The following is a 24,520-nucleotide window of genomic DNA, read 5'->3' as shown; positions in this document are numbered from 1 at the left end:
CAGAAGGAGTTCTGTTGTTGTGCCTCGAGGCATAATTAATTAGGAATGTTGTGGTGGAATTGCAAAATAAGGGGTGTATCTAGGTAGTATACACAATGGCTATTGATATCGACACTCAGAAGCAGAAGACTGGGGTAACAGACACCCAGCTAGACCTAAGAATTGAGCAGGAAAAATTGTGGAGCCTGGCTGGTTTACTTGGCAGCTATGATAAGTTTGTTAGAAAGCTAGGGTTTGATCTCAATAATGCCGATATAGCAGATCTGAAGACCATTGCCTCTAAGCGTAATGGTAATCAACTGCATGGCCATGTGTGAAGCTTTAAGGAAATGGGAAAATATCATCCGTGACTTCACTTATCAGTCGTTGTTGGAGATTTTGATTGGTCGTCGTGAAGGAGCTTTGGCTGACCAAGTGTGTAGGACTTGTGAGTTACTTTATAAACAGCTACAATCTGTGTTTTCATCATTTCTTGTGCTCCAGTCATCCAGTCACAAGCCAGTGAGCTGAATAAAGAAGAGGCTGTGTCCTTGTCACCTGCACCAGGTTAGTAGCTCAGTATAATTATGGATTCAACATTATCAAGCACTTTATATTATGTTCCTCATGACCATAGATAGACTACCTTATTGTTACTATTATAAATGGGTACTAATTTCAGCGAATTTGTAAATTAAGTACGCACAAAATTAGTACCCTAAAAAACAGAGAAAAATCTAAAAACGCTAAAATTACTACCCGTCTATAATAGTAACATTAAGGGATCACCTCTGACAGTGACCCAGTTGAACCGAATTCCTTGGCGATCGACAGGTGATCTTTTAACGTACTTTTGATATGGTATGTATACATTTCATTAATTTTATTAGGCACTACAACTGCTGACCTCATAAAAGAATTTGATAGGAGGAGGTTTAGGGATCTACGAAAGATAGCTCTCGAGGAGATAACTGAGAAACGAATACCTGTGACTGAGTTCCGCTAAACACTCATGAATTTACCATGCCCTATCACAAATGAAAACAAAGATTTTATCATATCAAAGTATTTGTTTGAAGAAGCTAAGTCAAACGAAAGCATCTTTCTGCATCTCAATTTCTACCTAAGTTTTATTGATTTCAGCCTTCTTGAGCATATCATAGAGCAGTAATAGTCTGAAACGAGACATAAGCAGCTATACAGAAGACATAAGACAGTTCAGAATGAAAACGCCCGTTAGCGAAGCACTTGACCATCTTCCGAAAATTTCAGATCCTCCTGCAAATCACTCTCGTCTAACAGTGAAGTTTGATGTTGATGTTCAGACTGCAACTCTTGAAAATCTAGAGACGTACAGGAAACGTTTCGCTAGTGATTTCTTGCTCTCCCAGCTAGCCCTTTCTTTGTTTGACCTTCAGGAGAGCTCACTACTGGTTACATGGCTAGTTCCTGCTGCTGTAGGAGCAATGATCAGTGATCAAGTGCAGAAAAAGTCTTCATTCTGTTTAAGCAACAATATTCTCAAGCTATCACTTGAAGGAGAATGTCTCTATCCAATGACAAAGGTATGTGTTTAATTTTTCCCCTTATCCGGTGAATTTTTTCTCTACAGGTTAGTCAATCAGGTCAATCAGGATCTGGTAGTCCTATGATTGAAGCTGGAGCTGTGACCTCTCTTAAACCACATCAAAGGATAGCAGATAAAATGAAGCGAACAATCAATCTTGGACCTAATCATCGTGGACTGGCTATTGTTGTATTATCGTTGTTGGACCTAACGGACGTGCTCACGAGGAAATTGAGATTTGCTGTTTACGAGCCTCGAGATATACTATCCCTAAAGTCACACATGCAAGCTGTAGATCTTGTGGAGCTGAAACATCATCCCATAATAGTGATGGTATCTGGAGTTGGAAGGGATAATCTTATTCTACTCACTGAATGTGGTTACATTAACATCAAGGAAGATAATTATTATGGCACCACTATTCCCTCCTATTGCCACACACCTTGCTGACAACCCAAAGATATTCCTGTTTATTATTTTCAAACTTTTCTGAACCTCTACATTTCATTGAACCATTCGGGCAAAATTACATTGTTGGTTATATTGCATGCGATGATCTCGGTGATAGGTTGAGGGTGACACGCATCGTAGAGGACAAACTGGCACACCCTTCTATATCTGTGCAAGAGATCTTTACTTCAATTAGCGACAAGCTTCCACACACTACTACCATTACTATGATCGACCGTCTCAAGGAGCCAGTCTACTTGCATCCTCGTAGATCTGAGCTAATGGAAACTCACAGCGGATCACAAGGTATAGTCACATGTCTATAATGTATTCACACACTTCACATCATGCCTCACTCCCAAAATTAGAATCATCTGAGGAGTCCGATACTCTATCACGTTTAGGTGGGCTATCAATCATTGAGCAATCACATCTACTGGAGCAACCAACTAAGAAGCTCAAGACGGAACTATCACCTGAGTCAAGTGAGAAACGCCAAATTGATGAAGACTTATAGTGCTTACCTCATGCATCTTCAACTTACCTGTATATCTGTATATGTAATTCTGTTTGAAAAAATTTTTTATATTTTTGTACAAATTGCATGGTATAATAATAACAGCACATGAGATCATACCATGCAACAAACAGTCAGCATGCAAGGTGTGTGCATGTGTGCACATAGCACTCATTCTTTATACCTCATGCTTAAATGTGCATGTTCTTACAGCTGCTGTATGGTCTATATGTTTGTGCATGGGTACTCTTGTATCATTACTGGCATGTACACAAACAGCATGCCTGTATCTGCCTTTTGATCTCTGAAATCAAAGGAATATAACCTCACAATCTACTACGGGCCAATAAACAGCTTGTTGCACTCATAGCCATGTACGTACAGTACCCTCGCAAAAATAAGCCCACCTTGTACTGTATTGACACAGTACATTGAGCTTTCCAAACTGTGTCAATACAGTACAAGATGGGCTTTTTTTCAATTTTTCTCTAAAATTGTTTTGAATGGAATTTTAGTGAATTCATTACTTTTGCTGAATTTCATAGTAACGTTTTAGGTTTTCTTCATAGTAGTCTATGAAAGGGATCAAAATTTAGGGTGGGAGGGTAAGGCATAAGTAGATTTCTTTCTCAAAATCTACTGCATTTACACACAGTGCAAGTGCATATAATCCCAGTGCATTATGCCATATAATGCAGTGCAATATATGGTTGCTATGGTATAGTGAAGAAAATGCCATATACAGAGCACTGGATTGCTTTGATCTTCCCACTCACTGGGCAACATAGTGTCGGTCCTTCTTGCTGTCTCCTTTTTTACTTACGGTCAGTTCCAGAGTGCTACCATATCAGAGGATATTCAAGCTCTTCATAACAATACTGCCGAAGATATTCATGCTCTAAATGTCAAATATCAAGATCAAATAAAGAGTTTGACAACTCGAATAATGGAGTTAGAAGTGGAATTGAATTGAACAGTTCGCGATAAACAATGCCTTTCATAGTTTACAGATGGAGTAAAGTGCGATTAATGAGACTCTGCTTAAAGTGATTGAAAACACTCGGCTAAGTCTTCGAGGCCTAGAGGAGCAAGTTTTGTCGACTAGGTTCTTAACTCCAATCAGCTCCTGTAACGACATTCCAGAAAACACTCCAGGAGAGTTCTGGATGCTGAGGTCTATTAATGGCAGTGGTTCATTGACGAAGGTTTATTGCGATACTACTCTCAGGAATTGCAGCTGTGACACAAGTGGTGCTTGGATGAGGATAGCTCACATCTCGACATGACAGATCCTAGTCATCACTGCCCCGATGGATTCAAAACTATTAACAGGACGGAGAAACGTTTCTACAAGTCTCAAGCAACATTAAAGCTTCGCTCTGGCTAAGTCTACATAAAAAGTCACATTGAAGGCCGTTTCCGTCTCTTGAGAATCATGCATAGCAAAAATTGCTAATAGAAAGTTGCTATTCTATACTTAGTAATTAGCTCTGCACTAGAGCGCGCACTAGCTATCGGTAGCTGCAAGAGTGAGATAAAAGCTGCAAAGCTGCACTGCAGAACACAGTCAATAAAAAATTAATTTTTATGACAATAATTTTTATGATGCAGTATTGCATGGTTACTATAACTTCAACATACATTTCCATAGGCAAGTACATAATTATAATGAACCTCCGTAGAAGACCTCTACTGAGGTCTCTAAGTAAAATAAGGGACCTCTCAGTAACCAATCAGATTGCACCATTTGTGACAAGCATTTTCTTGTTTTCAATGGTACAAAAATGGAACAAAATAATTATCAACGTTCTCTAATTGAATTCCTCTGTCCTGCAGAATAGACTTCTCTTTTATATTTATATATATCATTATTCTATAGGAAAAAAGTTATTACAGTCATACATGCAGTGTATTAATAAAATTACCATGATACGCACTTACATAGCTATTTGTACCGTGATGATGTGCTCTGACACTAAGGAATATCCATTGAAACTCTCAGGATACTCCAGGGTACAAATCCCATGTACCCTACTAGGGTGTACATTCATGTACCCTATATAGGGCACTGACTGTGGTCAGCCTAAAGCCCACCTCCACCCATAAAGGAGCCTCTCTTTTTTACAACACTATACTGTGACTGAAGTTCTAAATGTGGTTTATCAAGCGCAAGCACATGCACACAAAATGTGCACAGTGCATGCACGGCAGGGATCAAAGAGTGTTTACTATACTACTCAGTTGTAAATGGGTTGGATAACAGCTTTTAATTCCAATACGTGTTCATAGTACAAGCTACCAGCAGTAACCTGTACCGTGGATATCTGCATGCGTTTGTATTGTTATTTTACTACCTCGTGCAGTTCTATGTATTCCCTTGGGGAATACATAGAACTGCCCTTGGTAGTACAAATCCAATACACCCATGGTACAACTATTACATACACGTATACACACTGAGGACTATAGTTATTGGTGCCCTTAGTTTTGTTAACAGTTATTAATGTACCATTAGTAGTGTGCCTTAGTAGTGTACCTTATAATTATAGATATCCTGTATGGGAAGATCAGAAATAACTTTATTGTTTTTCACATTCTTAATTTCAAGTTTCTTCTTTTAAGGGTAGTTCACATGCAGGAAGTCACTGAAGCGTCTATAAAATAGGCCCAACTTGCCTTAAAACAGGAAAACGACCCATTATGTCAACCATAATACACTTTCAATTTCGTCAACATGATAATTATCATAAACAAGAAACACACTCAATTCACACAAAATATTCCCTGTATACACCACGTTTTCCCATGAACTGTCAGTCATAACATTTAATTTTACAAAAATAAAAACTCACACATCTTAACTATTAATGTGTAATGGACGGGATTGATGAGTACACATATTTTATAGTGCCGCTACTTATATCACCACCAAGTACATACAGTTTGCCAGACAGTTCAATGCAATGATAGCTGTACATTTCTTTGGAAGGTTACTACATTGTGTCCACTGGTCTTTGGTGGGATCGTACAGATGGATACTTGAGATAGCATTATCTCCTAGCTCTTCATCACTACTACCCCCGCATTCAGGAGAGTGTTACCGATGGCGATGGGAGACGACCAATAAAATGGAACATTTGCAACAGATTCCCACACACCAGAACTGGCTCGTGATATGAGGGAGGGTACATGAGCTCGAAACACTGCTTTAGTGCGTTTACCTACAAGATACAGTGTGTCTCCAATTAGGCAAGTGCTGTAGACATCATCAGTGCTGGGAAGTGGTTCGGCTGTGATCCATTTGTTTCTGGTATCCAGAATGTTCACATCAGATATCTTATGGTCCTCTAAGTCACGTCCACCGATAGCAATCAGATGGTCTTGATATCCAAGAACTTCTGGGCACATTAATGCTTTTGGCATGGGGGAAAGTGACTGGACCCATTGTCGAGAGCTCTCATCGAATGTTAGGATGGTATTCGTTATCTCTTTAGTAGACTTGTCCTCACCTCCGACCACTATCAGTTGACCCCTCAGTGTTGCTATGGTGAGGTACTTATGATCGCCGTCTTCTACTCAAGAGTGTATAAAAATCAGGTACTGGACTGCCCTCTTCTGGGTCAGTGCATGGATAGCCGAGTTTTCTTGCACAGCGGGTAGGATGAAAGAATTAGAAGAGGGATTACATAAAGGAGAGCGTTTAGGTAATTAGGCATGGCAGTATAAGAATAATCTTTATTATGCTTAACAGAAGAAAGGTTGTAATGACAACCATATACAGTAGACTCTCGTTAATCAGGTCACCCTTGGGACCATGCAGCTTGGCCGGAATAACGAGGTGGCTGCATCTCAGGAAATAGCCGCGGCTTAAGAATCATTCTGTTCTCTATTTAAGTGTAATCCAATTTTATTTGTTAAACCACACCCAAACGTCATATCCGGCGGTAATATAAGTATAAAATTACATTGAAAACCTTGTTTGGGACAGCCAGCACTGGCCGGTTAACGGAATAGCGAGTGGCCGTACTTCAGGGTGAGTTTTGTGCAGTAAACATATAGCTAGCATTCCGTGCCAAGCCAAATGGCCGGTATATCGAGGTGGCCGTACTTCAGAGAGCCGGAATAACGAGAGTCTACTGTAGGTACAAATCCTAGAGTAGATAAGACAGAGCTTTGAAACACCTCTTCTTATTTTTTGTTTACTTTCTGATTTGGAAATGTTTTTATTGAGCCACATTTGTGCACTCAATTGTCCATAAAATAATTGTTATGGTTTTAGCAAGTATACCTCCAGCCGTCCCAGCTCCATTGACGAAATCAAATTGATAACACTGGATTCTCAGGTTGACACTATCGACATCGCGACAATCGGGTATTCTTGAACTATTATCAAAGAAACAGTCAATTCCATTCCTACATTCTTTTGTATTATTTTGTATTATTTTGTATGTATTCTTGATCATAAAATTCAACCAGAAAGTGGCTGCTATAGAGATAGCCATAGTGCTATTGCAAATATTCCAATAGCTCGAACATATTTTGGGATGACTGGGTACCCAAACAAAGAGTACCACTTCCTGCCATTCTCAGTAGTCTCATTCTTTAGACCACCAATCAAAGTGATGTTAATGATGGCTCTCCAAGCTGCTGCTGTTGGCTTGTTCTGTGACTTTGCGGAGAAGTATGTGTATATATACACAGGCACAGATAGGATCGCATATAGAAGGAATATACAATAGAACTTGGTAGACCACAATATCGATATCAGTTTTTCCCTTATAGAAACTAGAGGAGCTACTATAGTGTGAAACAGTGCTGTATGTTATCGACCTAGCGTTCAAATAGAAAACATCCGGGGATGGCTACGCGCACAGTCATATCCCACATGCGGCTACGCCTCGAGGCATAATTAATTAGGAATGCAGAAATAAGGTGTGTATCTAGATCTATATAGATCTATACACAATGGCTACAAGATCATGATAGCCAACTCAATATTGATATCGACATTCTGAAGCAGAAGACTGGGGTAACAGACACCCAGCTAGACAAAAGAATTGAGCATAAACAATTGTGGAGCCTGGCTGGTTTACTTGGCAGCTATGATAAGTTTGTTTATAGAAAGCCAGGGTTTGATCTCAATAATGCCGATATAGCAGATCTAGAGACCATTGCCTCTAAGCGTAATGGCAATCAACTGGCCATGTGTGAAGCTTTGAGAAAATGGGAAAATGTCATCCGTGACTTCGCTTATCGGTCGTTGTTGGAGATTTTGATTGGTTGTCGTGAAGGAGCTTTGGCTGACCAAGTGTGTAGGACTTGTGAGTTACTTTATAAACAGCTACAATCTGTGTTTTCATCATTTCTTGTGCTCCAGTCATCCAGTCACAAGCCAGTGAGCTGAATAAAGAAGAGGCTGTGTCCTTGTCACCTGCACCAGGTTAGTAGCTCAGTATAATTATGGATTCAACATTATCAAGCACTTTATATTATGTTCCTCATGACCATAGATAGACTACCTTATTGTTACTATTATAAACAGGTATATACTGCGAATTTGTAAATTAAGTAGGCGCTAATAATAAAACGCAATTAAGAATCTCATTAAAAAAAAAATAGTTTTTTTCTTCTTTTTTTTTTTTAATGTACTTTTGGATGTACTTTTGAGAGTATGCTAAGCAAGCTAGCCCTTTTTTGACTCTATTCAACCTTAAAACTCATACTTGTACATCTTTTGAGATAATTATTATTGTGGTAATAAATTTGTCAAATCCGCCAAAATTAGTACCCTAAAAAACAGAGAAAAATCTGAAATTACTACTCGTCTATAATAGTAACATTAAGGTATCACCTCTGACAGGGCCACTGATCAGTGACCCAGTTGAACCGAGTTCCTTGGCGACAGGCAATCTTTTAACGTACTTTTGATATAATGGTATGCATGTCATTAATTTTATTAGGCACTACAACTGCTGACCTCATAAAAGAATTTGATAGGAGGTTTAGGGATCTACGAAAGATAGCTCTCGAGGAGATAACTGAGAAACGAATACCTGTGACTGAGTTCCGCCAAACACTCATGAATTTACCATGCCCTATCACAAAACGAAAACAAAGATTTTATCATATCGAAGTATTTCTTGTTTGAAGAAGCTAAGTCAAACGAAAGCATCTTTCTGCATCTCAATTTCTACTTAAGCTTTATTGATTTCAGCCTTCTTGAGCATATCATAGAGCAATTTGGTAGTGATAGTCTGAAACGAGACATGAGCAGCTATGCAGAAGACATGAGACAGTTCAGAATGAAAACGCCCGTTAGCGAAGCACTTGACCATCTTCCGAAAATTTCAGATCCTCCTGCAAATCACTCTCGTCTAACAGTGAAGTTTGATGTTGATGTTCAGACTGCAACTCTTGAAAATCTAGAGACGTACAGGAAACGTTTTGCTAGTGATTTCTTGCTCTCCCAGCTAGCCCTTTCTTTGTTTGACCTTCAGGAGAGCTCACTACTGGTTACATGGCTAGTTCCTGCTGCTGTAGGAGCAATGATCAGTGATCAAGTGCAGAAAAAGTCTTCGTTCTGTTTAAGCAACAATATTCTCAAGCTATCACTTGAAGGAGAATGTCTCTATCCAATGACAAAGGTATGTGTTTAATTTTTCCCCTTATTCGATGAATTTTTTCTCTACAGGTTAGTCAATCAGGTCAATCAGGATCTGGTAGTCCTATGATTGAAGCTGGAGCTGTGACCTCTCTTAAACCACATCAAAGGATAGCAGATGAAATGAAGCGAACAATCAATCTCGGACCTAATCATCGTGGACTGGTTATTGTTGTATTATCGTTGTTGGACCTAACGGACGTGCTCACGAGGAAATTGAGATTTGCTGTTTACGAGCCTCGAGATATACTATCCCTAAAGTCACACATGCAAGCTGTAGATCTTGTGGAGCTGAAACACCATCCCATAATAGTGATGGTATCTGGAGTTGGAAGGGATAATCTTATTTTGCTCACTGAATGTGGTTACATCAACATCAAGGAAGATATTATAGCACCACTATTCCCTCCTATGGCCACACACCTTGCTGACAACCCAAAGATATTCCTGTTTATTATTTCAAACTTTTCTGAACCTCTACATTTCATTGAACCATTCGGGCAAAATTACATTGTTGGTTATATTGCATGCGATGATCTCGGTGATAGGTTGAGGGTGACACGCATCGTAGAGGACAAACTGGCACACCCTTCTATATCTGTGCAAGAGATCTTTACTTCAATTAGCGACAAGCTTCCACACACTGCTACCATGACTGTGATCGACCATCTCAAGGAGCCAGTCTACTTGCATCCTCGTAGATCTGATCTAATGGAAACTCACAGCGGATCACAAGGTATAGTCACATGTCTATAATGTATTCACACACTTCACATCATGCCTCACTCCCAACATTAGAGGAGTCCGATACTCTATCACGTCTAGGTGGACTATCAATCGTTGAGCAATCACATCTACTGGAACAACCAACTAAGAAGCTCAAGACTGAACTATCACCTGAGTCAAGTGAGAAACTCCAAATTGACTCTGTATGTGTAATTATGTTTGAACAAATTTTTATATTTTTTACAAATTGCACGGCATAATAATAACAGCACATGAGATCATACCATGCAACAAACAGTCAGCATGCAAGGTGTGTGCGTGTGTGCACATAGCATTCATTCTTTATACCTCATGTACTTTAGGTAAATAGCTGTGAGCTGGCTAAGGCTATGGCTATATAGAGTCACTTTCAATTTGTTTTATTGTCTTTTTATTGTCAAAGCTTTTCCTCGCATTGAGCGATTCATCAGGACAAAAAATAATAAAAACAAATAGTGACTTTATAGACAAAATGAACACCTAACATGTGATACCCAGACATCAAACCAGACGTCAAATCAGACGTTATACTGGTATTTTACTATAGGGCTACCTAGTCAACGTAATGCGAGGAAAAGCTTTGGCAATAAAAAGACAATAAAACAAATTGAAAGTGACTCTATATAGCCATAGCCTTAGCCAGCTCACAGCTAAGACTTATTACCATGCAGAATACCTGTTGTTTGGCTCACTTACAAAGTTATACTGCATGTATTGGTATAAACTGCAAGATAAAGAAACAAGTGCAATATTGTTTCTCTTCTTTTTCAGCACGACAGAACCAACGGTAACTTGTTCGAAATGAACTCGTACTCTTGAGGCATTCAGGAGGTTCTTCACATGGTTAAAGGCTTGTTGTTGTTTTGAACCCCATTTCCACTTCTTCTTCTTCTGGAGTAGGGCATATAGTGGAGCCAGAGCAGAGGCCAGGTCGGGCAGAAACTTGCCGTAATAATTCACAATACCTAAAAACGACCTCAGCTCTGGCACATTCTTCGGAGAGGGTGCCTCTAAAACAGCCTTGACCTTCGACTCCGATGTGTGCAGTTCATCCTTGCTGATTATGTGTCCAAGGTACTCCACCGAATCCAAAAAGAATGAGCACTTTGCCTTCTTGAGGGTGAGCCCAGCTTTTGACAATCTGGTAAGGACTTCTGTCAGGTGCTCCAAGTGCTCCTCTTCCGTGTGACCTGTGATCAATATGTCGTCTATGTAGATACACACTCCAGGTATCCCTTGCAATAGATTTTCCATCACTCGTTGAAAAATTGATGGTGCGGACGAAACTCCAAAAGGTAAGCGATCGTACTGAAATAGACCTTTGTGCGTGTTAATGGTTGTTAATGGTTTTGACTCCTCGTCCAGTTCAATCTGCTGGTACGCATGTTTCAGGTATAGCTTTGTGAACTTCTTTCCACCAGAAAGAGAAGCAAAAAGATCCTCAATTCTCGTAGGGGATACTTATCCACCTTCAGCTTCGATTCAGTGTGACTTTGTAGTCTCCACATAGTCGTACCCGTCCATCGTCCTTGTTGACAGGAACTACGGGCGTTGCCCAATCTGAAAATTGGACTGGTTTGATCACTCCCAGAGACTGTAGCTGGTCCAACTCCTTTTCCAGTTTAGCCCGCATTGAATACGGCACAGTTTTGGCCTTAAAGAACTTGGGTGTTTCTTATGCCTCCATAATTATATGGATCTTGGTTTTGACACCCTTCATCTTCCCCAGTTCTGGTCTGAATACATCTTAATGCTCGTCTAGAATGTCTTGAAGTCTGTATACGTTCAGGTAGAATCGTTAGAATGCGTTGCCACTCAAGTTGCACTTTTGACAGCCCTAGCAAAGGTTGGTGCGCTCGGGTATGGTGTGCGTTTCACCCCTATATTGGACTTCAACATTGACTGTGCCCAGTACGGCAATTCGTTCCCCCGTATAGGTGAGAAGCTTGTCTTTCACCTTAGTGATACACGTGTTTTCGTTCTTTATTAAGCTCAAAGTTTCTTCGCTAATAAGCGAGACAGATGCTCCTGTATCGACTTCCATCTGGACATCAGTCCCATTCAATGAAATCTCCACTAATATTGGGTCTGTACTTCCTCCACCAATACTGTGTAAATAATATTCGTCACCTGGACTGTCCTCACTGTTTTTGCGCTTTCTTCAGATACATTGTCTTTTCTTTTGCGACAAACTGAGGCAAGGCCTTGTGACAGAAATGGCACTCATATTCTTTGAACTTGCACTGAGCTGCTGAGTTCTTGCCTCCACATCGGTAACAAGTCTTCTCGAATGCTTGTCTTCCCCTTTCTTGTGGTCTCCGGCCTCGTCGAGGATGCTGCTGTACCTTGTAGACTGGCTTCTCGTCTCCTTCTGAAATAGGTTTATCTTTTACTTATAGCCGCTTGGAGTCATTCTCTGCTGTCTCTGTAGCTTGGGCAATCTCCAAAGCTCTTTCGAAGGTCAACCCAGCCTCCTGCAGTAGCCTTTATTGCACTCATTTGCTGCGTATGCCACACACAATTCTGTGTCGAAGCATATTATTCAATACGGCACCATAATCCCATAATCACAATACTCGGCAAATTTTCGCAAAGCCGTCACAAAGCTAACCACAGATTCTCCTTCATTTTGACACCTTGTGTTAAACTCGAAGCGTTTGATGATAGGCGATGGTTTCAGTTGAAAATGATTTTTCGCTGTCTCTATACCGACTCCGCAAAGATGAGCTCTCTTGGAGTCCCAGGGAGGGCTAGTGTCTTGATTGCTATGATTTGCCGGTATGTTTCTGCCTGTAGAGATCCAAAGCTGATACCTTCAACTTGGTTGAGTTTTTCCAAGCCCTATACCCAAGAAGCAAGCGACTCCACTATGGGATGCTGTTTTTAGACTGTGTCAGCAGTGGTTGGGGGAGGAAGAGGTGAGGAGGAATGGGAGGAATTTATTATCACATTCATAGCAATTGAATGGTGTTCATTGTATGCCCCTCCTCCCTTCCCAGCAGGAGGCTTTGAGTGAGAGAGCTCTGTGTGTGCTCAGTGGAATTATAATGCTAATCCAGGCTGCCATGGGAACGGATGACCCAGTGACACCTACACCGCTACGAGACACGCTGCAAATCCTGCATAGTGAGATGCTGCAGCTTTTAATTGGAAATCTATAGTGCTAACTAACTAGTACTTCAGTATACTGCTAATCAGTATACTGTAAAAAATGAAGTGCGGTGAGCACACTAAAACGGTCGCATATAGCTTTAGCATTATATATTTTCATTGCATTGAGTATGGTACCTCTTCTAACTTTTCTGAAAGTGTAATCATGGAAAAGGAAAATTATTGCCTGATGTTTCCGTATATACATTGAATGATTTGCAATTGTACCCAGATCATATACCTCGTCCCCTTTCAGAGGGTGGTGGTGTACAGAGCGTGAAGATAGGGAGGGGCTAGTACCACACACACTCCTCTATATAGTGGCAAGATCTCTTACTGATGGAGCTCTGGTAATCTAAATAAGCTCATTCAGATGTTTGCTTAATTACAATCCTTTTCACCTCACTTTAAATATAATTTTATTTAAGCAAAAAGCAGAATACTATATCTCTCATTGACCCAAGTGTGCCTCATAAAGCTACCAATAGATTTCAGATTCTAACCGAATCCGATTCTATAAAATTCTGTGATGAATAATTATTGTGATTAAAATTATTGCTTACAATAATTGACCATCCCCCCACCCCCTCCTACACTCAGGCTGCTGATGTCAAGAGGGTGTGGTCGATGAGACAAGCATTCCTTCTACTGGACTTTGAGGATATTTCAGCCGAGCCATTCAAAGCCATGTTACTATCAGCCACACTGCAACCACTCTATATTAATACTGAAGAAGTGAGACTAGTTTATTGTTTGTGTTAGTTTACCGTACCCTCGCGAACAAAAATATGCCCATCTTGAAAGTACGCCTATCCTCCTTTTGCTTCGAAGTTCTTGCACAAGGGTATTTTGACTCAATAATAAGCCCACCCAGAATGAAGAGTTTGATCATGTGCAGTATAGCTAAAATAATCATCTGAAGAAAGCATGCAGTTTATATGTAATAGTGAGTAGCTAGTTAGACTCTACTTCTTGCTGGTACCAAGATCAGACATAATTATGAAGTTTCTCTGTGTGGGATAGATGCAAAAATATATTATTCCTATTCGATCTGTTTACTTCGTAATATAATTTTGCAGGAAACAACTTTGAACTATAGTTTATAGTCCTATAAGTATAGTATGTAAGTTTTAGGGCTATATAGGGAAAGGTATATATAGAAACTACCATACATTCAGAACAATAATATTGTTGATCACCAGCTAGGTTATACCTGCCTCGGTTTCCTGTTAATTTCAGGCCCTTCTGTGGAGAAATTACCAGAATCTACATTGATATAGCTCTCTCCGTTATAATTGTCAATACACTTGTCCTGTATTAATTAACCCGCTTTAATCTACCTCCCCTAGGGCCGCAAGTTCTTGAGTTTCCTGTTTGGTATGCATCCGTCCTTTGTAGAGGACCTCCACCAAACCATCAAGTACCAAATACCATACATGTCTAAGTGAGTCAGTGCATATTTTTTTTATAGCTTATTTTACAGCTAACGAGCTACAATGCATGTAATGTATATTGTTTGTTTTCTGGAATCCTATGGAGTCAAAATAGCCTTACAAACGTATTATGAGCATTGTTTGCAGAACATAATTACTTGGTTTTTATTATTATTTTGTTGTTGTTTGATGCATCCCCCTCCTGGAGACGTATAGGGAGGTGTATTTGAGGGCGTGGCGTCTGTCCTCTGGGCCGTACCTCCGTCAGATAGAGGAACAATGTCTGCAAGACCTCATGTTCTCGGCAGTACACGCCCCCAGGCTGGGTCAACACTCCTTGTTTAACTCTCTCAGAAAGGTCAGTATATAGTTGTGCTATTATAACCTCTCTAAAAAGACTGCATTTAGGAATCATAATAATTATTATGCAGTTGTAGAAGATTGTAATTTTAGCACATGTGTATGACCAAGGGCGTATAAGAGAAGAGGGCATGTAATTACTCGCATGCACTACTCTCAGACTCACCAAACTTCATACTGTAAGAAATGCCCACAAAAACACCCACGTTTAACCTTTGATTGCACATTAGAACTTTGCTGCAGCTCGATTATTCCAGCATGTTCATTATATGCCTCGGTTACGCATGCGCAGCGAGGTATACAGTAGTGTGTATTGTTTGTGTCTGTCTGTGTGTGTGTGTATATACTGCTGCAACTGCTCAACAATAATTATGAAGTGAAAGTGAAAGTAAAAGTTTCTGTAAGGCTTCTAGTCAGATTGAAATTTGTGGAATTGCTAAATATAGTCATGGCTATACTTTTGCTTACTTTGAAGGCTGTTGGAGACTCTTCAGACTCTTGCGTAGCAGAATTTGTTGATATACTTAGCTATTCTACTTAGTAGTTAGCTCTGCACTAGAGCGCTATGGTAGTTGCAATAGTGAGCAAAGAGCTGCAAAGCCACACTGTTTCCCATTTAAAGAAAGATATACACAGTAACTGGTACACAATTTAGAGATACCGAGTACATGTACCTGCATGTACATTGTTCCCCATGCAGGATAGTACGCATCGTCGTACCTGGGGAACATTGTACAGGCACTCGGTATCTGAAAATTGTGTACCAGTTGCTCTTCTCTAAATGTGTCCTAAAGTGAAAGTAATTGTACTGTGTACCTGAAAGTACTTCTAGTGCCAAGGGAATACCAGATTTATAAACTACGTATCTGTAATTTAATACTGCATGTAACACTGCATGTACACTAATCTATCACACATACATGTTTTTTCAGTTGTTGCTTATTCTTTTCCCTGCATGGTGATTAAATTATACCATAATGATTTGCACTAATTATAATAGTGCATGCATGCACAAACGTTCTTTGTTGAGTGCACGTGTATTATACAATATTATTATTCAATTCAGTATACATGTAGTTCACAAAAATTAATGATGAATATTTATAGTGTTGCATATTATAATATGCCATGGATTTACTATTTCAGCCCATTAAGGGATTAGTCAAATCATTACGATTCCCAAACCCACCATCACCATTGCTATCAGCCATCGTACCTCCGTTTTGTTTCGTCACCGATGGCAACTCCATCCCCTGCTCGATATCGCTGACCCTGGGAAGAGCTGTTCTCCTTTTCCATGTGAAATAGATGGTGATACTTGAGAAATAGGTTGACTGAAAAACTGCGATCACAAAAGATCCAAACTGTATCCAGTGCTGTATACTATCGTACAGTTTAAAAAAAATCATGCCAGTAGAAGCGCCTGAAAACAGTAACACCTCGATCCCTAGAGGCACAGCCACTACCATTACTAGAGCAAGTTTCCAGCAACGGCGAATTTGGCGATTCTTAGTACGACTTTTTTTCATCATCCACATTAGTACGATAGTTTGACCTTGCAGTATGACGGTGGTTAGTACTAGCAGACCCCCAGCGGCTCCGAGAGCTCTCACGTAGTCCAGAGATAAATGATTGTATTGGATGGGCTCGCAATCCAATATAGTTGTAGAAGATTCGTTATTGCAGTTTTCAGGATACAAAATGCTGTGATTTTTTCCAATCAACACCATCCAGAATGCTGCCGCTACTCCCACCCATACAATCATTGAAATTAGTCCCAACGAGTTTATTAGCCCAGCTGGTACATGGTAGCCAAACAATCTAAGTTCACTCCTTTCTTCTTTATTGTGCTTTGTGAAACTTCCTCGGAATGTTATCTTAATTAGACAGGTGATGATTCCTGGTACGTATTTAGAGCTCTTGTGGACATGACGACAGCAGACTAGGTACAGGGCAAGTGTGATATAGCAGACAACTAGAGAAATTACAACCAAAGCAACTGGAGGGTAGAGAGAGTAGAAATAGACAAGTTGTTTCAGTTTGATTTTATCCATATGATTGTTTGCTTGCTGAAGTTGAGTCTTGATAATCGAATGGGGAGGCTATCGTATATAATTAAATATACGGTCTATAAAAATTATAGTTGATGTTTCAACGTATATATAATAGTCCATAGTTGATGTTTAAACTTACCATTTGTATGTATATATTGTGCATGTGCTTCCTGTTTCTGATAGTGTATCATCGATCTGTGTACTGTAGTTAGCTATTATGTTATCTATATTGTTTAAACTGAAAGTATAATTATACATGCAGTTTGAATTTTGACACAATCCACATCTTTAAAGTCATGTGCATATCATAAATCAACATCACTATAATTTTGAATCAGGTCTTGCATGGGCTTCTGGGTCAGTGAATTGCCTGGGTTCAGGGTCAGTGGATTGCCAGGTTTTCTTGCATACCGTATAGCGGGTAATTTTCGTGGGGTAAAAAATTCGGTCAACTCGAGAAACGGTGGTTTTCGTGAGTGTTTAGTCTCGTTGCCTGCCTGCATTTCTACGTTCCGGTAAGCCACGCCTACGTTAAAATTTCGTGGAGATCAGCTTGCCCACGAAAAGAACGAATATTTTACCCCACGAAAATTACCCGCTATACGGTATAATAGTGTGTGGGTAGTCTAAGATTGAAAGAATAGGAGGGGAAGTTAATAGAAGAAAGTGTTTATAGGTAAGGAATGTTATAGCTTTGTTGCATTTTGAGTGGGCAGATCAAAGGAAACACTGTGCCAATATCTGCCATATGGCACATGTCAGATGGTGAACTGTGCCACTATCTAGATACTGGCACAGTATGGCTGAAATTACCTAAAGCCCACCCTCCACCCAGTAACCCTCCACCCAGTAACCTGAAACGGTCCCTTTTATATATAACACTGTTAACAGTATTCAGTGGTATATAGGCAGAAAACGTTTTTCATGCGTCTGGTGCATTCCACAGCCGTCACAAGTAGTTACAAACTAGTTGTCCTATAAAAGGAGTGATGTGTTCTCGGAAAGGAATGAATGCAACAAATCAGTTGTGACACAGCTCACTCGTGCGCACATTGGATATATTATTGGCTCAGTAGTGCCTTTGCCCTCGAGGCCTGCGGCCCTCGGGCCTAAGTCACTACTGAGCCAATATATCCCATGTGGCACTGTGCATGTGTCACAACTATTACATATTTACTAGTTTATATATATATATACACACAGTATAGGCGTAATAATTATACATAGCTCGCCATGTTCAGATAGTAGTATGTGCCCTTGTTCTCATTGGCTGTTCTTCCATGTAATTGTCATTAATGGACTCATGACCATCCTCCATAAGAGTGTAAGAATCAGGTCCTGGACTGTCCTCTTCTGGGTCAGTGGATAGCCGAGTTTTCTTGCACAGTGGGAAGAATGAAAGAATTTGAAGGGGAGATAAATAGAACACAGCGTTTAAATAGTTAGGTATGGCAGTCAATCTTCTTTTAGAGATTGAATCTACATATTTGTACAAACTTAACGCTAGAAAGATTGTCAAGACAGCCAAAGGTACAACTACTAATAAACAAGTCGAAGCTTTGAAGCACCTTTTTTATGTTTACTTTCCGATTCGAATATTTTTTTCTTAAGCCACATTTGTGCAGTCAGTTGTCCATAAAGAATCGTTACGCTTATAGCGAGTACACCTCCAGCCGTCCCAGCTCCATTAATGAAGTCAAATTGAAATTCATAACAATGGATAGAGTCGTTGAAATCATCGACATCGCGACAATCTTCTATTTTAGAATTAGAAACAACTCTAAAACAATCAATCAATTCCATTCCTACATTGTTCTGTAACCTCGATTATAAAATACAACCAGAAAGTGACAAGTAGAGATTGCCATAATGACACCATAAATATTCCCACACCTCGAACATATCTGGAGTGACTGCATGGGTACCCAAACAAGAAATACCGTTTCCTACCATTCTCAGCTGTTGTTCCATGACTTTCTAATCACAGTAATTATTGCAATGGTGACATGAAGGATCAAGAAGGTTGAAAATAGCACTACCACTGGAACATACTGTACGAGATAGTACGTCTCAACGTGAGGAGAGCCCAACAAATCCATTGAATATATCGATCTTCTTGGTATAATTATGACTGCTCACTTTCTCATTCTTAAGATAGCTTCATGTACGTGTCACTGAACAATGTTGGGACACCCCCATGCATTAGATACTATAATTATTTGTATAGTATGCATTTGTGGTTATTCTCATGCGTGTCCCAACAAATACCATCATGAATACCATTATGAGTGTGCTAGACAATCACCTCCCACAAGTTAGCATCATTGACCCATTAATTGGTATAAGTACATGCATAAATGTGTTTAATGTAAATCCTCATATATACCTTTGTTTTATATTGCAGTTTTTAAAACTATGTATCACTCACTCAACTCAATAATCTCGCAGAAACCGGACCCCACAATGCCATATTAAATTGTGTGTGATGGCGCCACAAATAATTATAGTGACGCTCTAAGTAGCTGATACGCGTCTGTAGTGAGCTGCACATTGAAACCGCACAGCCACACCTGCTTGCTAGTTAAATTGTGTTTGGCAAATCTATAATTATGTGGTTCACATAATTATGTGGTTCACACATTAATCATTAATTGTTCGTCTAACCACAACCACTTATCCAGTAATGCAAACAGCCACTTAGACTACTGCTGCATAAGTAGCTCAGGTGTAATTTGCCAGATATTTTCTCCCCGATAAAAGAACTGGCCTGCGAGACTATACTCACTCAACCATGCAATTCTTCCTCAATTGTTACGCTATAAGTGTCACAGCATACCAAGTTACATAGAGTTCCCTGTCAATGCACATTGACAGGAGTATATACATCGCTAATAGGCACCAACAACAAACAATATAGGGGGTGTGGTGACCGGAAGTTGGAGTGGTGACCTCACATTTTTTGCGCTAGTGCGCCAGTTCCTTTTCAAACTTCCCCCCTAAACTTTAAATCGCTTATAGTCGTCTTGTATATACATGCATGCATGCTCTAATCAATCCTCGTACAAGTGAGTTGTATATACGCAGTGTCCTTGCACCAGTCCATATGGTGGTATAAGAAACCTAATTCATCACTCTGGCACTAATAGTTTGTCTTACAAATAATAATAATTCACTGCATTCTCACCCCCTTTATTAGATTGGCAATTACCATAGTGAAATATATAGTAGACATCTGCGTGCTATGTATATATACAGTCGTGACGCTAGCTCGCTTTTGTTCAGATAGTAGTGTGTGCCCTCGTTCTCATTGGCTGTTCTTCCGTGTAATTGTCATTAATGGACACATAGCCACCCTCCATAAGAGTGTTGGAATTGGGTCCTGGACTGCCCTCTTCTGGGTCAGTGGATAGCCGAGTTCTCTTGCAAGTGGGTAGATTGAGATAACTTGAAGTGGGGACAAATAGAAGATTACATTTAGGTAGTTGGGTAAGGCAGTAAATACACTTCCACTGTTAAGTAATACAATTTTTATCACACCTAACGTAGTAATTAAGCAATGCTATGAAAACCAAGGGAACAACTCCTAATAGATACGACAGAAGCTTCAAACACCTCTTCTTGCGTTTTCTTCTAGATTTTGATCTCTTTTTCTCAAGCCATGCTTATGCACTGAGTTGTCCATAAAGTATTGTTACGGTTATTGCTAGTAGACCTCCAGCCGTCCCAGCTCCGTTGACGAGGTCAGATTGAAATTCGTAACAGTGTAATTGCATTAATGAGCTATTGTCAACAACCGAATCACAGTCTTTTTGGAATTTTGGAATTTTATGACCATCAAGGAAACAATCTATTCTTACATTGCAATTGCTTGTAACTTTAATTATAAAATTCAGCCAGAAAGTGGCTAGTAGAGATAGCCATAATGCTATTGCGAATATTTCAATTGCTCAAACATACTTTGGAGTCACCGGGTAATCAAATATAAAGTATTGTGTTCTGCCATCTTTAGTTGTTTTTCTCTTAAGTCCCCCGGTCAAGGTTATATCAATAATGGCTCTCCAAACAGCTGGTATCGGCTTGTTCCATGACTTTCTAATCGAAATTATTGTTACGATGGTGATATCAAGGATCATAAAGGTCGCAAATAAAAAAACCACCGGAGCAAGATACAAGATAGTAGAACCAAACCTGAGGAAAGTCCATCAAATCCATCGGATCCATTGAATATATACACTGTATCTCCTTGTGTATTATATTGCTTAGTTTCTAGCTATTCTTAAGATACAGCTTAATGTGTCACTGAACAATGTTGGCACACCCGATTAGATACTCTATATATATATAGTAGTATGCATGCAGTTATGGTTCCTTTCATGCGTGGCCCCACTGACTTATTGCAACGAATACCATCATGAATACCATTATGCGTGTAAATCACCTCCCACATTTTAGCCATGGTATAATTATACCTGCAATATAATAGTTTCAAAATCCTAAACCCTTCGAATAATATCTTCTTTTATTATTAGTGTGCATGTATTATTGATCAGTTTTAACTTATTTTTACCGTATTACTAGAATATTTTGCTGATGAAAAACCTTTGCGAATGAGCCAATTCAGCAAAAAATGTGACCCGTTGCGATCTCGTTCTGGCAAGGATCGTGTGTATTTACTAGTAATAATTTAGGTTTTGCGGATTTTATTGTTGCGAATTGATCAACCCTCGCAAAGTTCGCAAATGTTTGATGCTCGCAAAACATTCTAGTAATACGGTATCGAGCTTAGAAGATTATAAACACTTAACCCAAGGAAAAATATCTCGACACTCAACGGAACGAATACCGATAAAGCAGAAAGGATTTTATAATAATTATTGTCAAAAAAGACATCACTATATAGATAAAACTATAGTGATATCTTTTTAAGCCACATTTGCATACTGCATAAATTGTCCTATATCAGGGTAAAATTTATGGCCAGTAGACCACCAGCTGTTCCACCCTCTTTTGGGTCAGTGAATTGCCGAGTTAGTCTAAGATTGAAAAAATTAGAAGGGGAAGTTTAATATCATAGAAGAAACGGTTCAAGGTGTTATTATTGCCCAGCACGAGTGCAACATGATATATATTGCACTGGATGACATAATGCCCTCGGCATTTGCTCCAGTCATGTTGCACGAGGGCGCCTTCAAACTCTTCTGATTGGTCTATAGATAACAGACATGGTGTTTTGATTAGTTTTGCTTCCCACAACTAGTCTAAAAGGAAGGAGCCTATATAAGGGACCGTTTGAGGTGGGATGGTGGGGCAGCAGATTTCATCCTAGCCTCGATCCCAGGCCGATCCGTCTCTAATTAAACGCTAGGTCGCCTCCTCGGCCTGGTATTGATTGTATCTGGGCGTGTATCTGGGCATGTGCTGTGGTTGCTGTGGTTGCTCAGGTATTCGCTAAAAAAGAGCGAATACCTGAGCAAGGTGGAGCGAATAGAAACACTAATAGTGTATGTAAGCATACTTACTCCGTAAAATCACCGTTAAATCACAAAGAACTCCGTGTCATAGGTCTATTCTTTGCAAGTTTAGTTTGTCATAGATATAGGCTTAGCTAGCTAGAGTGTGAGGAGCTGTCTTGTGCGAAGGAAGAAGGAGCATCACTCTTGTGAAAGAACAGACCTAGGTTCTCAAGTTTCTGCTATCAGTGGCTACTTTTGATTGACTACACAATTTAATACAAGCGCTTGATTAGACCATTGATTGCCAGATACACTTGGTAGAGTCTATCCTCAGACTCTGGCCATCGATCTCTTGTATACTATGCTCAGGGGTGTCCACAAGTGGCTGGGCCTGGGATGTATTGTCAAGGTGAGCGATATAAATCAATAATACCCTTTCATCATTGGAAATTTTACACTATAGCCTATAGCCCAATCCTTGGTATCTGGATCAAGATATGACATTACGGCACTGGCACTGGTGTTGTGTTAGCCTCCTTCACCGGCCTTCAAGGAAGTGCGGCCTGGGATCGTGGCTAGTTTTGTGTGGACCATCACTGTGAGTTACAAAATGTATAGTGGAATGGTGAATTTAAGTTCATACTAATTTGTATACAGGAGCAAAATGGAACCTTCCCCTCCAACCCCCGTCGTACTCTTCCTAGTTGATGGGTGTGAACTCATTGAAAGAGGATGCCCCAGTGCCACTCGTGTCCTTCCCAAGGGTCCGATCTTATAGAACTACCTGCACTAAAACTACTGACGTGGAATGGCTATTTCAACACTTGTGGTTGCTATCCTGACCAGTGACGTCAGGATTCTACTCTCTTGATGCACTGTGAACACATAATCTTTGTTCTAATTATTAAGTCTTTCTGGAAGCTCTTGTTTGAGATCTTCGCTTCTAAACATCTGCATTTATTATGGACGCAGTACTGCTGTGCACAGTATTAATTTCTAGTGTCATATCATTATATCACTGTATTTTTAGCAACTGTGATGAACTGAAGATTTTACAGTACATAGCTGATACTTACCAGTTTCCGGTCACGCCCAGATAACGCCCAGATACAATCAATACCAGGCCAAGGAGGCGACCTAGCGTTCAATTAGAGACAGATCGGCCTGGGATCGAGGCTAATTTCATCCACGTACTGCACTTAACCGAATAGCCGCGGTGATGATTTCATACGTAGTACCGCCCACCGCGGAACCAAAATCTAATTAATTTTAAATTACTTTCATTATCAGCTCCTAGCAAAGAAAGATGTGTAGCTAAGAAGCAGTACAGTGCAACAACCAAAGAGAGTAGAACTTTTGATTTTTTACGTTTTTGTGAATATCTTCTAAACTAAATGTGATTGGAACAATTTGAGTGCAGGTACTGAAAGTTCAACTCTTGGCGCTTCCATTGGACCACCACCTGTTACATCATATGACATCATCACTCCAAGATGGCTGCTACAACATGTGTACATTAAAAATATGTTAGGCATGAAACTATCTTATATGTTTGAGTTAAGATCTGAAATTTGTTATGCAAGTACTTCATTACCTTGCGCATCTTTTGAGCTCTTACGGAAGTGCAGGCTACTAGTAAGTTCTGAGATATACAAAGTTTTGTAAATTTATAGTGCCAAATGTGTTAGGCATTGATTTTTCGAGTTCATGCTAGTTAAGGTCTGATTTTTGGAGAGCATGTACTCCAATAGTATACTTTTCATTTGTACTAACTTACAGGAGCTAGACCAGTCTCTTCTTTGCTAGAGCGGCCCTTCTTGTCAAAAATGGTGATTTTAGCTGATTTTCTTGGTTTCTGTTGCGTAGTAGTGTAAATTGCCACGCCCCTGTGACACATTATGACTGATTAACTGGGTGTAGTTGCAGGTTAGACATCACATGAGCTTGGATGTAGCAAATAAAGACAAGATGATTTGTGATGTCACAAATCAATGAATATCATTGCTTACGTCAGCAAAAACGGGCAAAGAGCAGCAAAATGGAGCAAAATCACCATTTTTGACAAGAAGGGCCGCTCGAGCCAAGACAGAACTCTTTCAGCTACTGTGAGTTAGTACACACGAAAAGTATA

The 24,520-nt window shown here is 39.8% G+C and overlaps 5 protein-coding genes and 1 long non-coding RNA gene across 8 annotated transcripts in view; 4 read left to right on the top strand and 2 right to left on the bottom strand.

Annotated features, from left to right (window-relative positions):
• The first annotated feature begins 87 nt into the window (after positions 1-87).
• Positions 88-2,643, top strand: LOC135343986 (uncharacterized). 3 transcript variants are annotated; one of them, XR_010397288.1, is made up of 6 exons: positions 88-427; positions 484-546; positions 752-813; positions 870-1,544; positions 1,592-2,302; positions 2,365-2,643. XR_010397288.1 is itself a non-coding variant. In XM_064541048.1 (5 exons), the coding sequence occupies exons 1-3, from the start codon at positions 289-291 to the stop codon at positions 983-985; spliced, it is 318 nt and encodes a 105-aa protein (XP_064397118.1). In that variant the 5' UTR covers positions 88-288; the 3' UTR covers positions 986-1,544; positions 1,592-2,302; positions 2,365-2,643. The 3 variants fall into 3 exon arrangements, 1 of the variants encoding a protein (XP_064397118.1); XR_010397287.1 differs by having other exon boundaries at positions 484-813; XM_064541048.1 differs by lacking the exon at positions 752-813.
• A 4,458-nt stretch (positions 2,644-7,101) lies between these two features.
• Positions 7,102-24,520, bottom strand: part of LOC135343952 (uncharacterized) — a 162,586-nt gene continuing 145,167 nt past the window's right edge. Inside the window, exon 2 of the transcript XR_010397284.1 lies at positions 7,102-7,176. The gene's annotated coding sequence lies outside the window, so the exon portion shown is untranslated. The remainder of the gene's footprint in view (positions 7,177-24,520) is intronic.
• Positions 7,468-10,835, top strand: LOC135343975 (uncharacterized). Its single transcript, XM_064541034.1, has 6 exons — positions 7,468-7,834; positions 7,891-7,953; positions 8,474-9,157; positions 9,205-9,910; positions 9,973-10,080; positions 10,711-10,835. The coding sequence occupies exons 3-6, from the start codon at positions 8,780-8,782 to the stop codon at positions 10,728-10,730; spliced, it is 1,212 nt and encodes a 403-aa protein (XP_064397104.1). The 5' UTR covers positions 7,468-7,834; positions 7,891-7,953; positions 8,474-8,779; the 3' UTR covers positions 10,731-10,835.
• Positions 11,003-15,078, top strand: LOC135344323 (condensin-2 complex subunit G2-like). The gene is made up of 7 exons (XM_064541491.1): positions 11,003-11,083; positions 11,169-11,234; positions 12,736-12,857; positions 13,346-13,439; positions 13,690-13,824; positions 14,439-14,533; positions 14,739-15,078. The coding sequence occupies exons 1-7, from the start codon at positions 11,003-11,005 to the stop codon at positions 14,890-14,892; spliced, it is 747 nt and encodes a 248-aa protein (XP_064397561.1). The 3' UTR covers positions 14,893-15,078.
• On the bottom strand, positions 15,978-16,996 carry LOC135344496 (uncharacterized). Its single transcript, XM_064541707.1, has one exon. It carries the CDS (start codon positions 16,934-16,936, stop codon positions 16,025-16,027), a length of 912 nt encoding a protein of 303 aa, XP_064397777.1. The 5' UTR covers positions 16,937-16,996; the 3' UTR covers positions 15,978-16,024.
• On the top strand, positions 22,292-23,437 carry LOC135343989 (uncharacterized). Its single transcript, XR_010397291.1, has 3 exons — positions 22,292-22,798; positions 22,853-22,987; positions 23,047-23,437. It is a non-coding gene; the product is annotated as an uncharacterized LOC135343989 (long non-coding RNA).

The sequence above is a fragment of the Halichondria panicea genome, chromosome 11 (genome assembly GCF_963675165.1).
Source record: "Halichondria panicea chromosome 11, odHalPani1.1, whole genome shotgun sequence".
NCBI classification, from domain to species: domain Eukaryota; kingdom Metazoa; phylum Porifera; class Demospongiae; order Suberitida; family Halichondriidae; genus Halichondria; species Halichondria panicea.
The sequence above is the reverse complement of the archived record's forward strand: the minus strand, read 5'-3'. Positions and strand labels throughout refer to the sequence as shown.

Excerpts from the sequence above, each read along its gene's own strand:
- LOC135343986 (XM_064541048.1), top strand. The coding sequence starts at position 289 with ATGGTAATCAACTGCATGGCCATGTGTGAAGCTTTAAGGAAATGGGAA. Across the intron at positions 428-483 it reads TGACCAAGTGTGTAGGACTT|TCATCCAGTCACAAGCCAGT; the intron begins GTGAGTTACTTT and ends CTTGTGCTCCAG. Across the intron at positions 547-869 it reads GTCCTTGTCACCTGCACCAG|GCACTACAACTGCTGACCTC; the intron begins GTTAGTAGCTCA and ends TAATTTTATTAG.
- LOC135343975 (XM_064541034.1), top strand. The coding sequence starts at position 8,780 with ATGAGCAGCTATGCAGAAGACATGAGACAGTTCAGAATGAAAACGCCC. Across the intron at positions 9,911-9,972 it reads AACTCACAGCGGATCACAAG|AGGAGTCCGATACTCTATCA; the intron begins GTATAGTCACAT and ends TCCCAACATTAG. Across the intron at positions 10,081-10,710 it reads TGAACTATCACCTGAGTCAA|CACGACAGAACCAACGGTAA; the intron begins GTGAGAAACTCC and ends CTTCTTTTTCAG.
- LOC135344496 (XM_064541707.1), bottom strand. The coding sequence starts at position 16,936 with ATGGATAAAATCAAACTGAAACAACTTGTCTATTTCTACTCTCTCTAC.
- LOC135344323 (XM_064541491.1), top strand. The coding sequence starts at position 11,003 with ATGTGTCCAAGGTACTCCACCGAATCCAAAAAGAATGAGCACTTTGCC. Across the intron at positions 11,084-11,168 it reads GCCCAGCTTTTGACAATCTG|GTATCCCTTGCAATAGATTT; the intron begins GTAAGGACTTCT and ends TACACACTCCAG. Across the intron at positions 12,858-13,345 it reads AGTGGTTGGGGGAGGAAGAG|AGGGTGGTGGTGTACAGAGC; the intron begins GTGAGGAGGAAT and ends GTCCCCTTTCAG.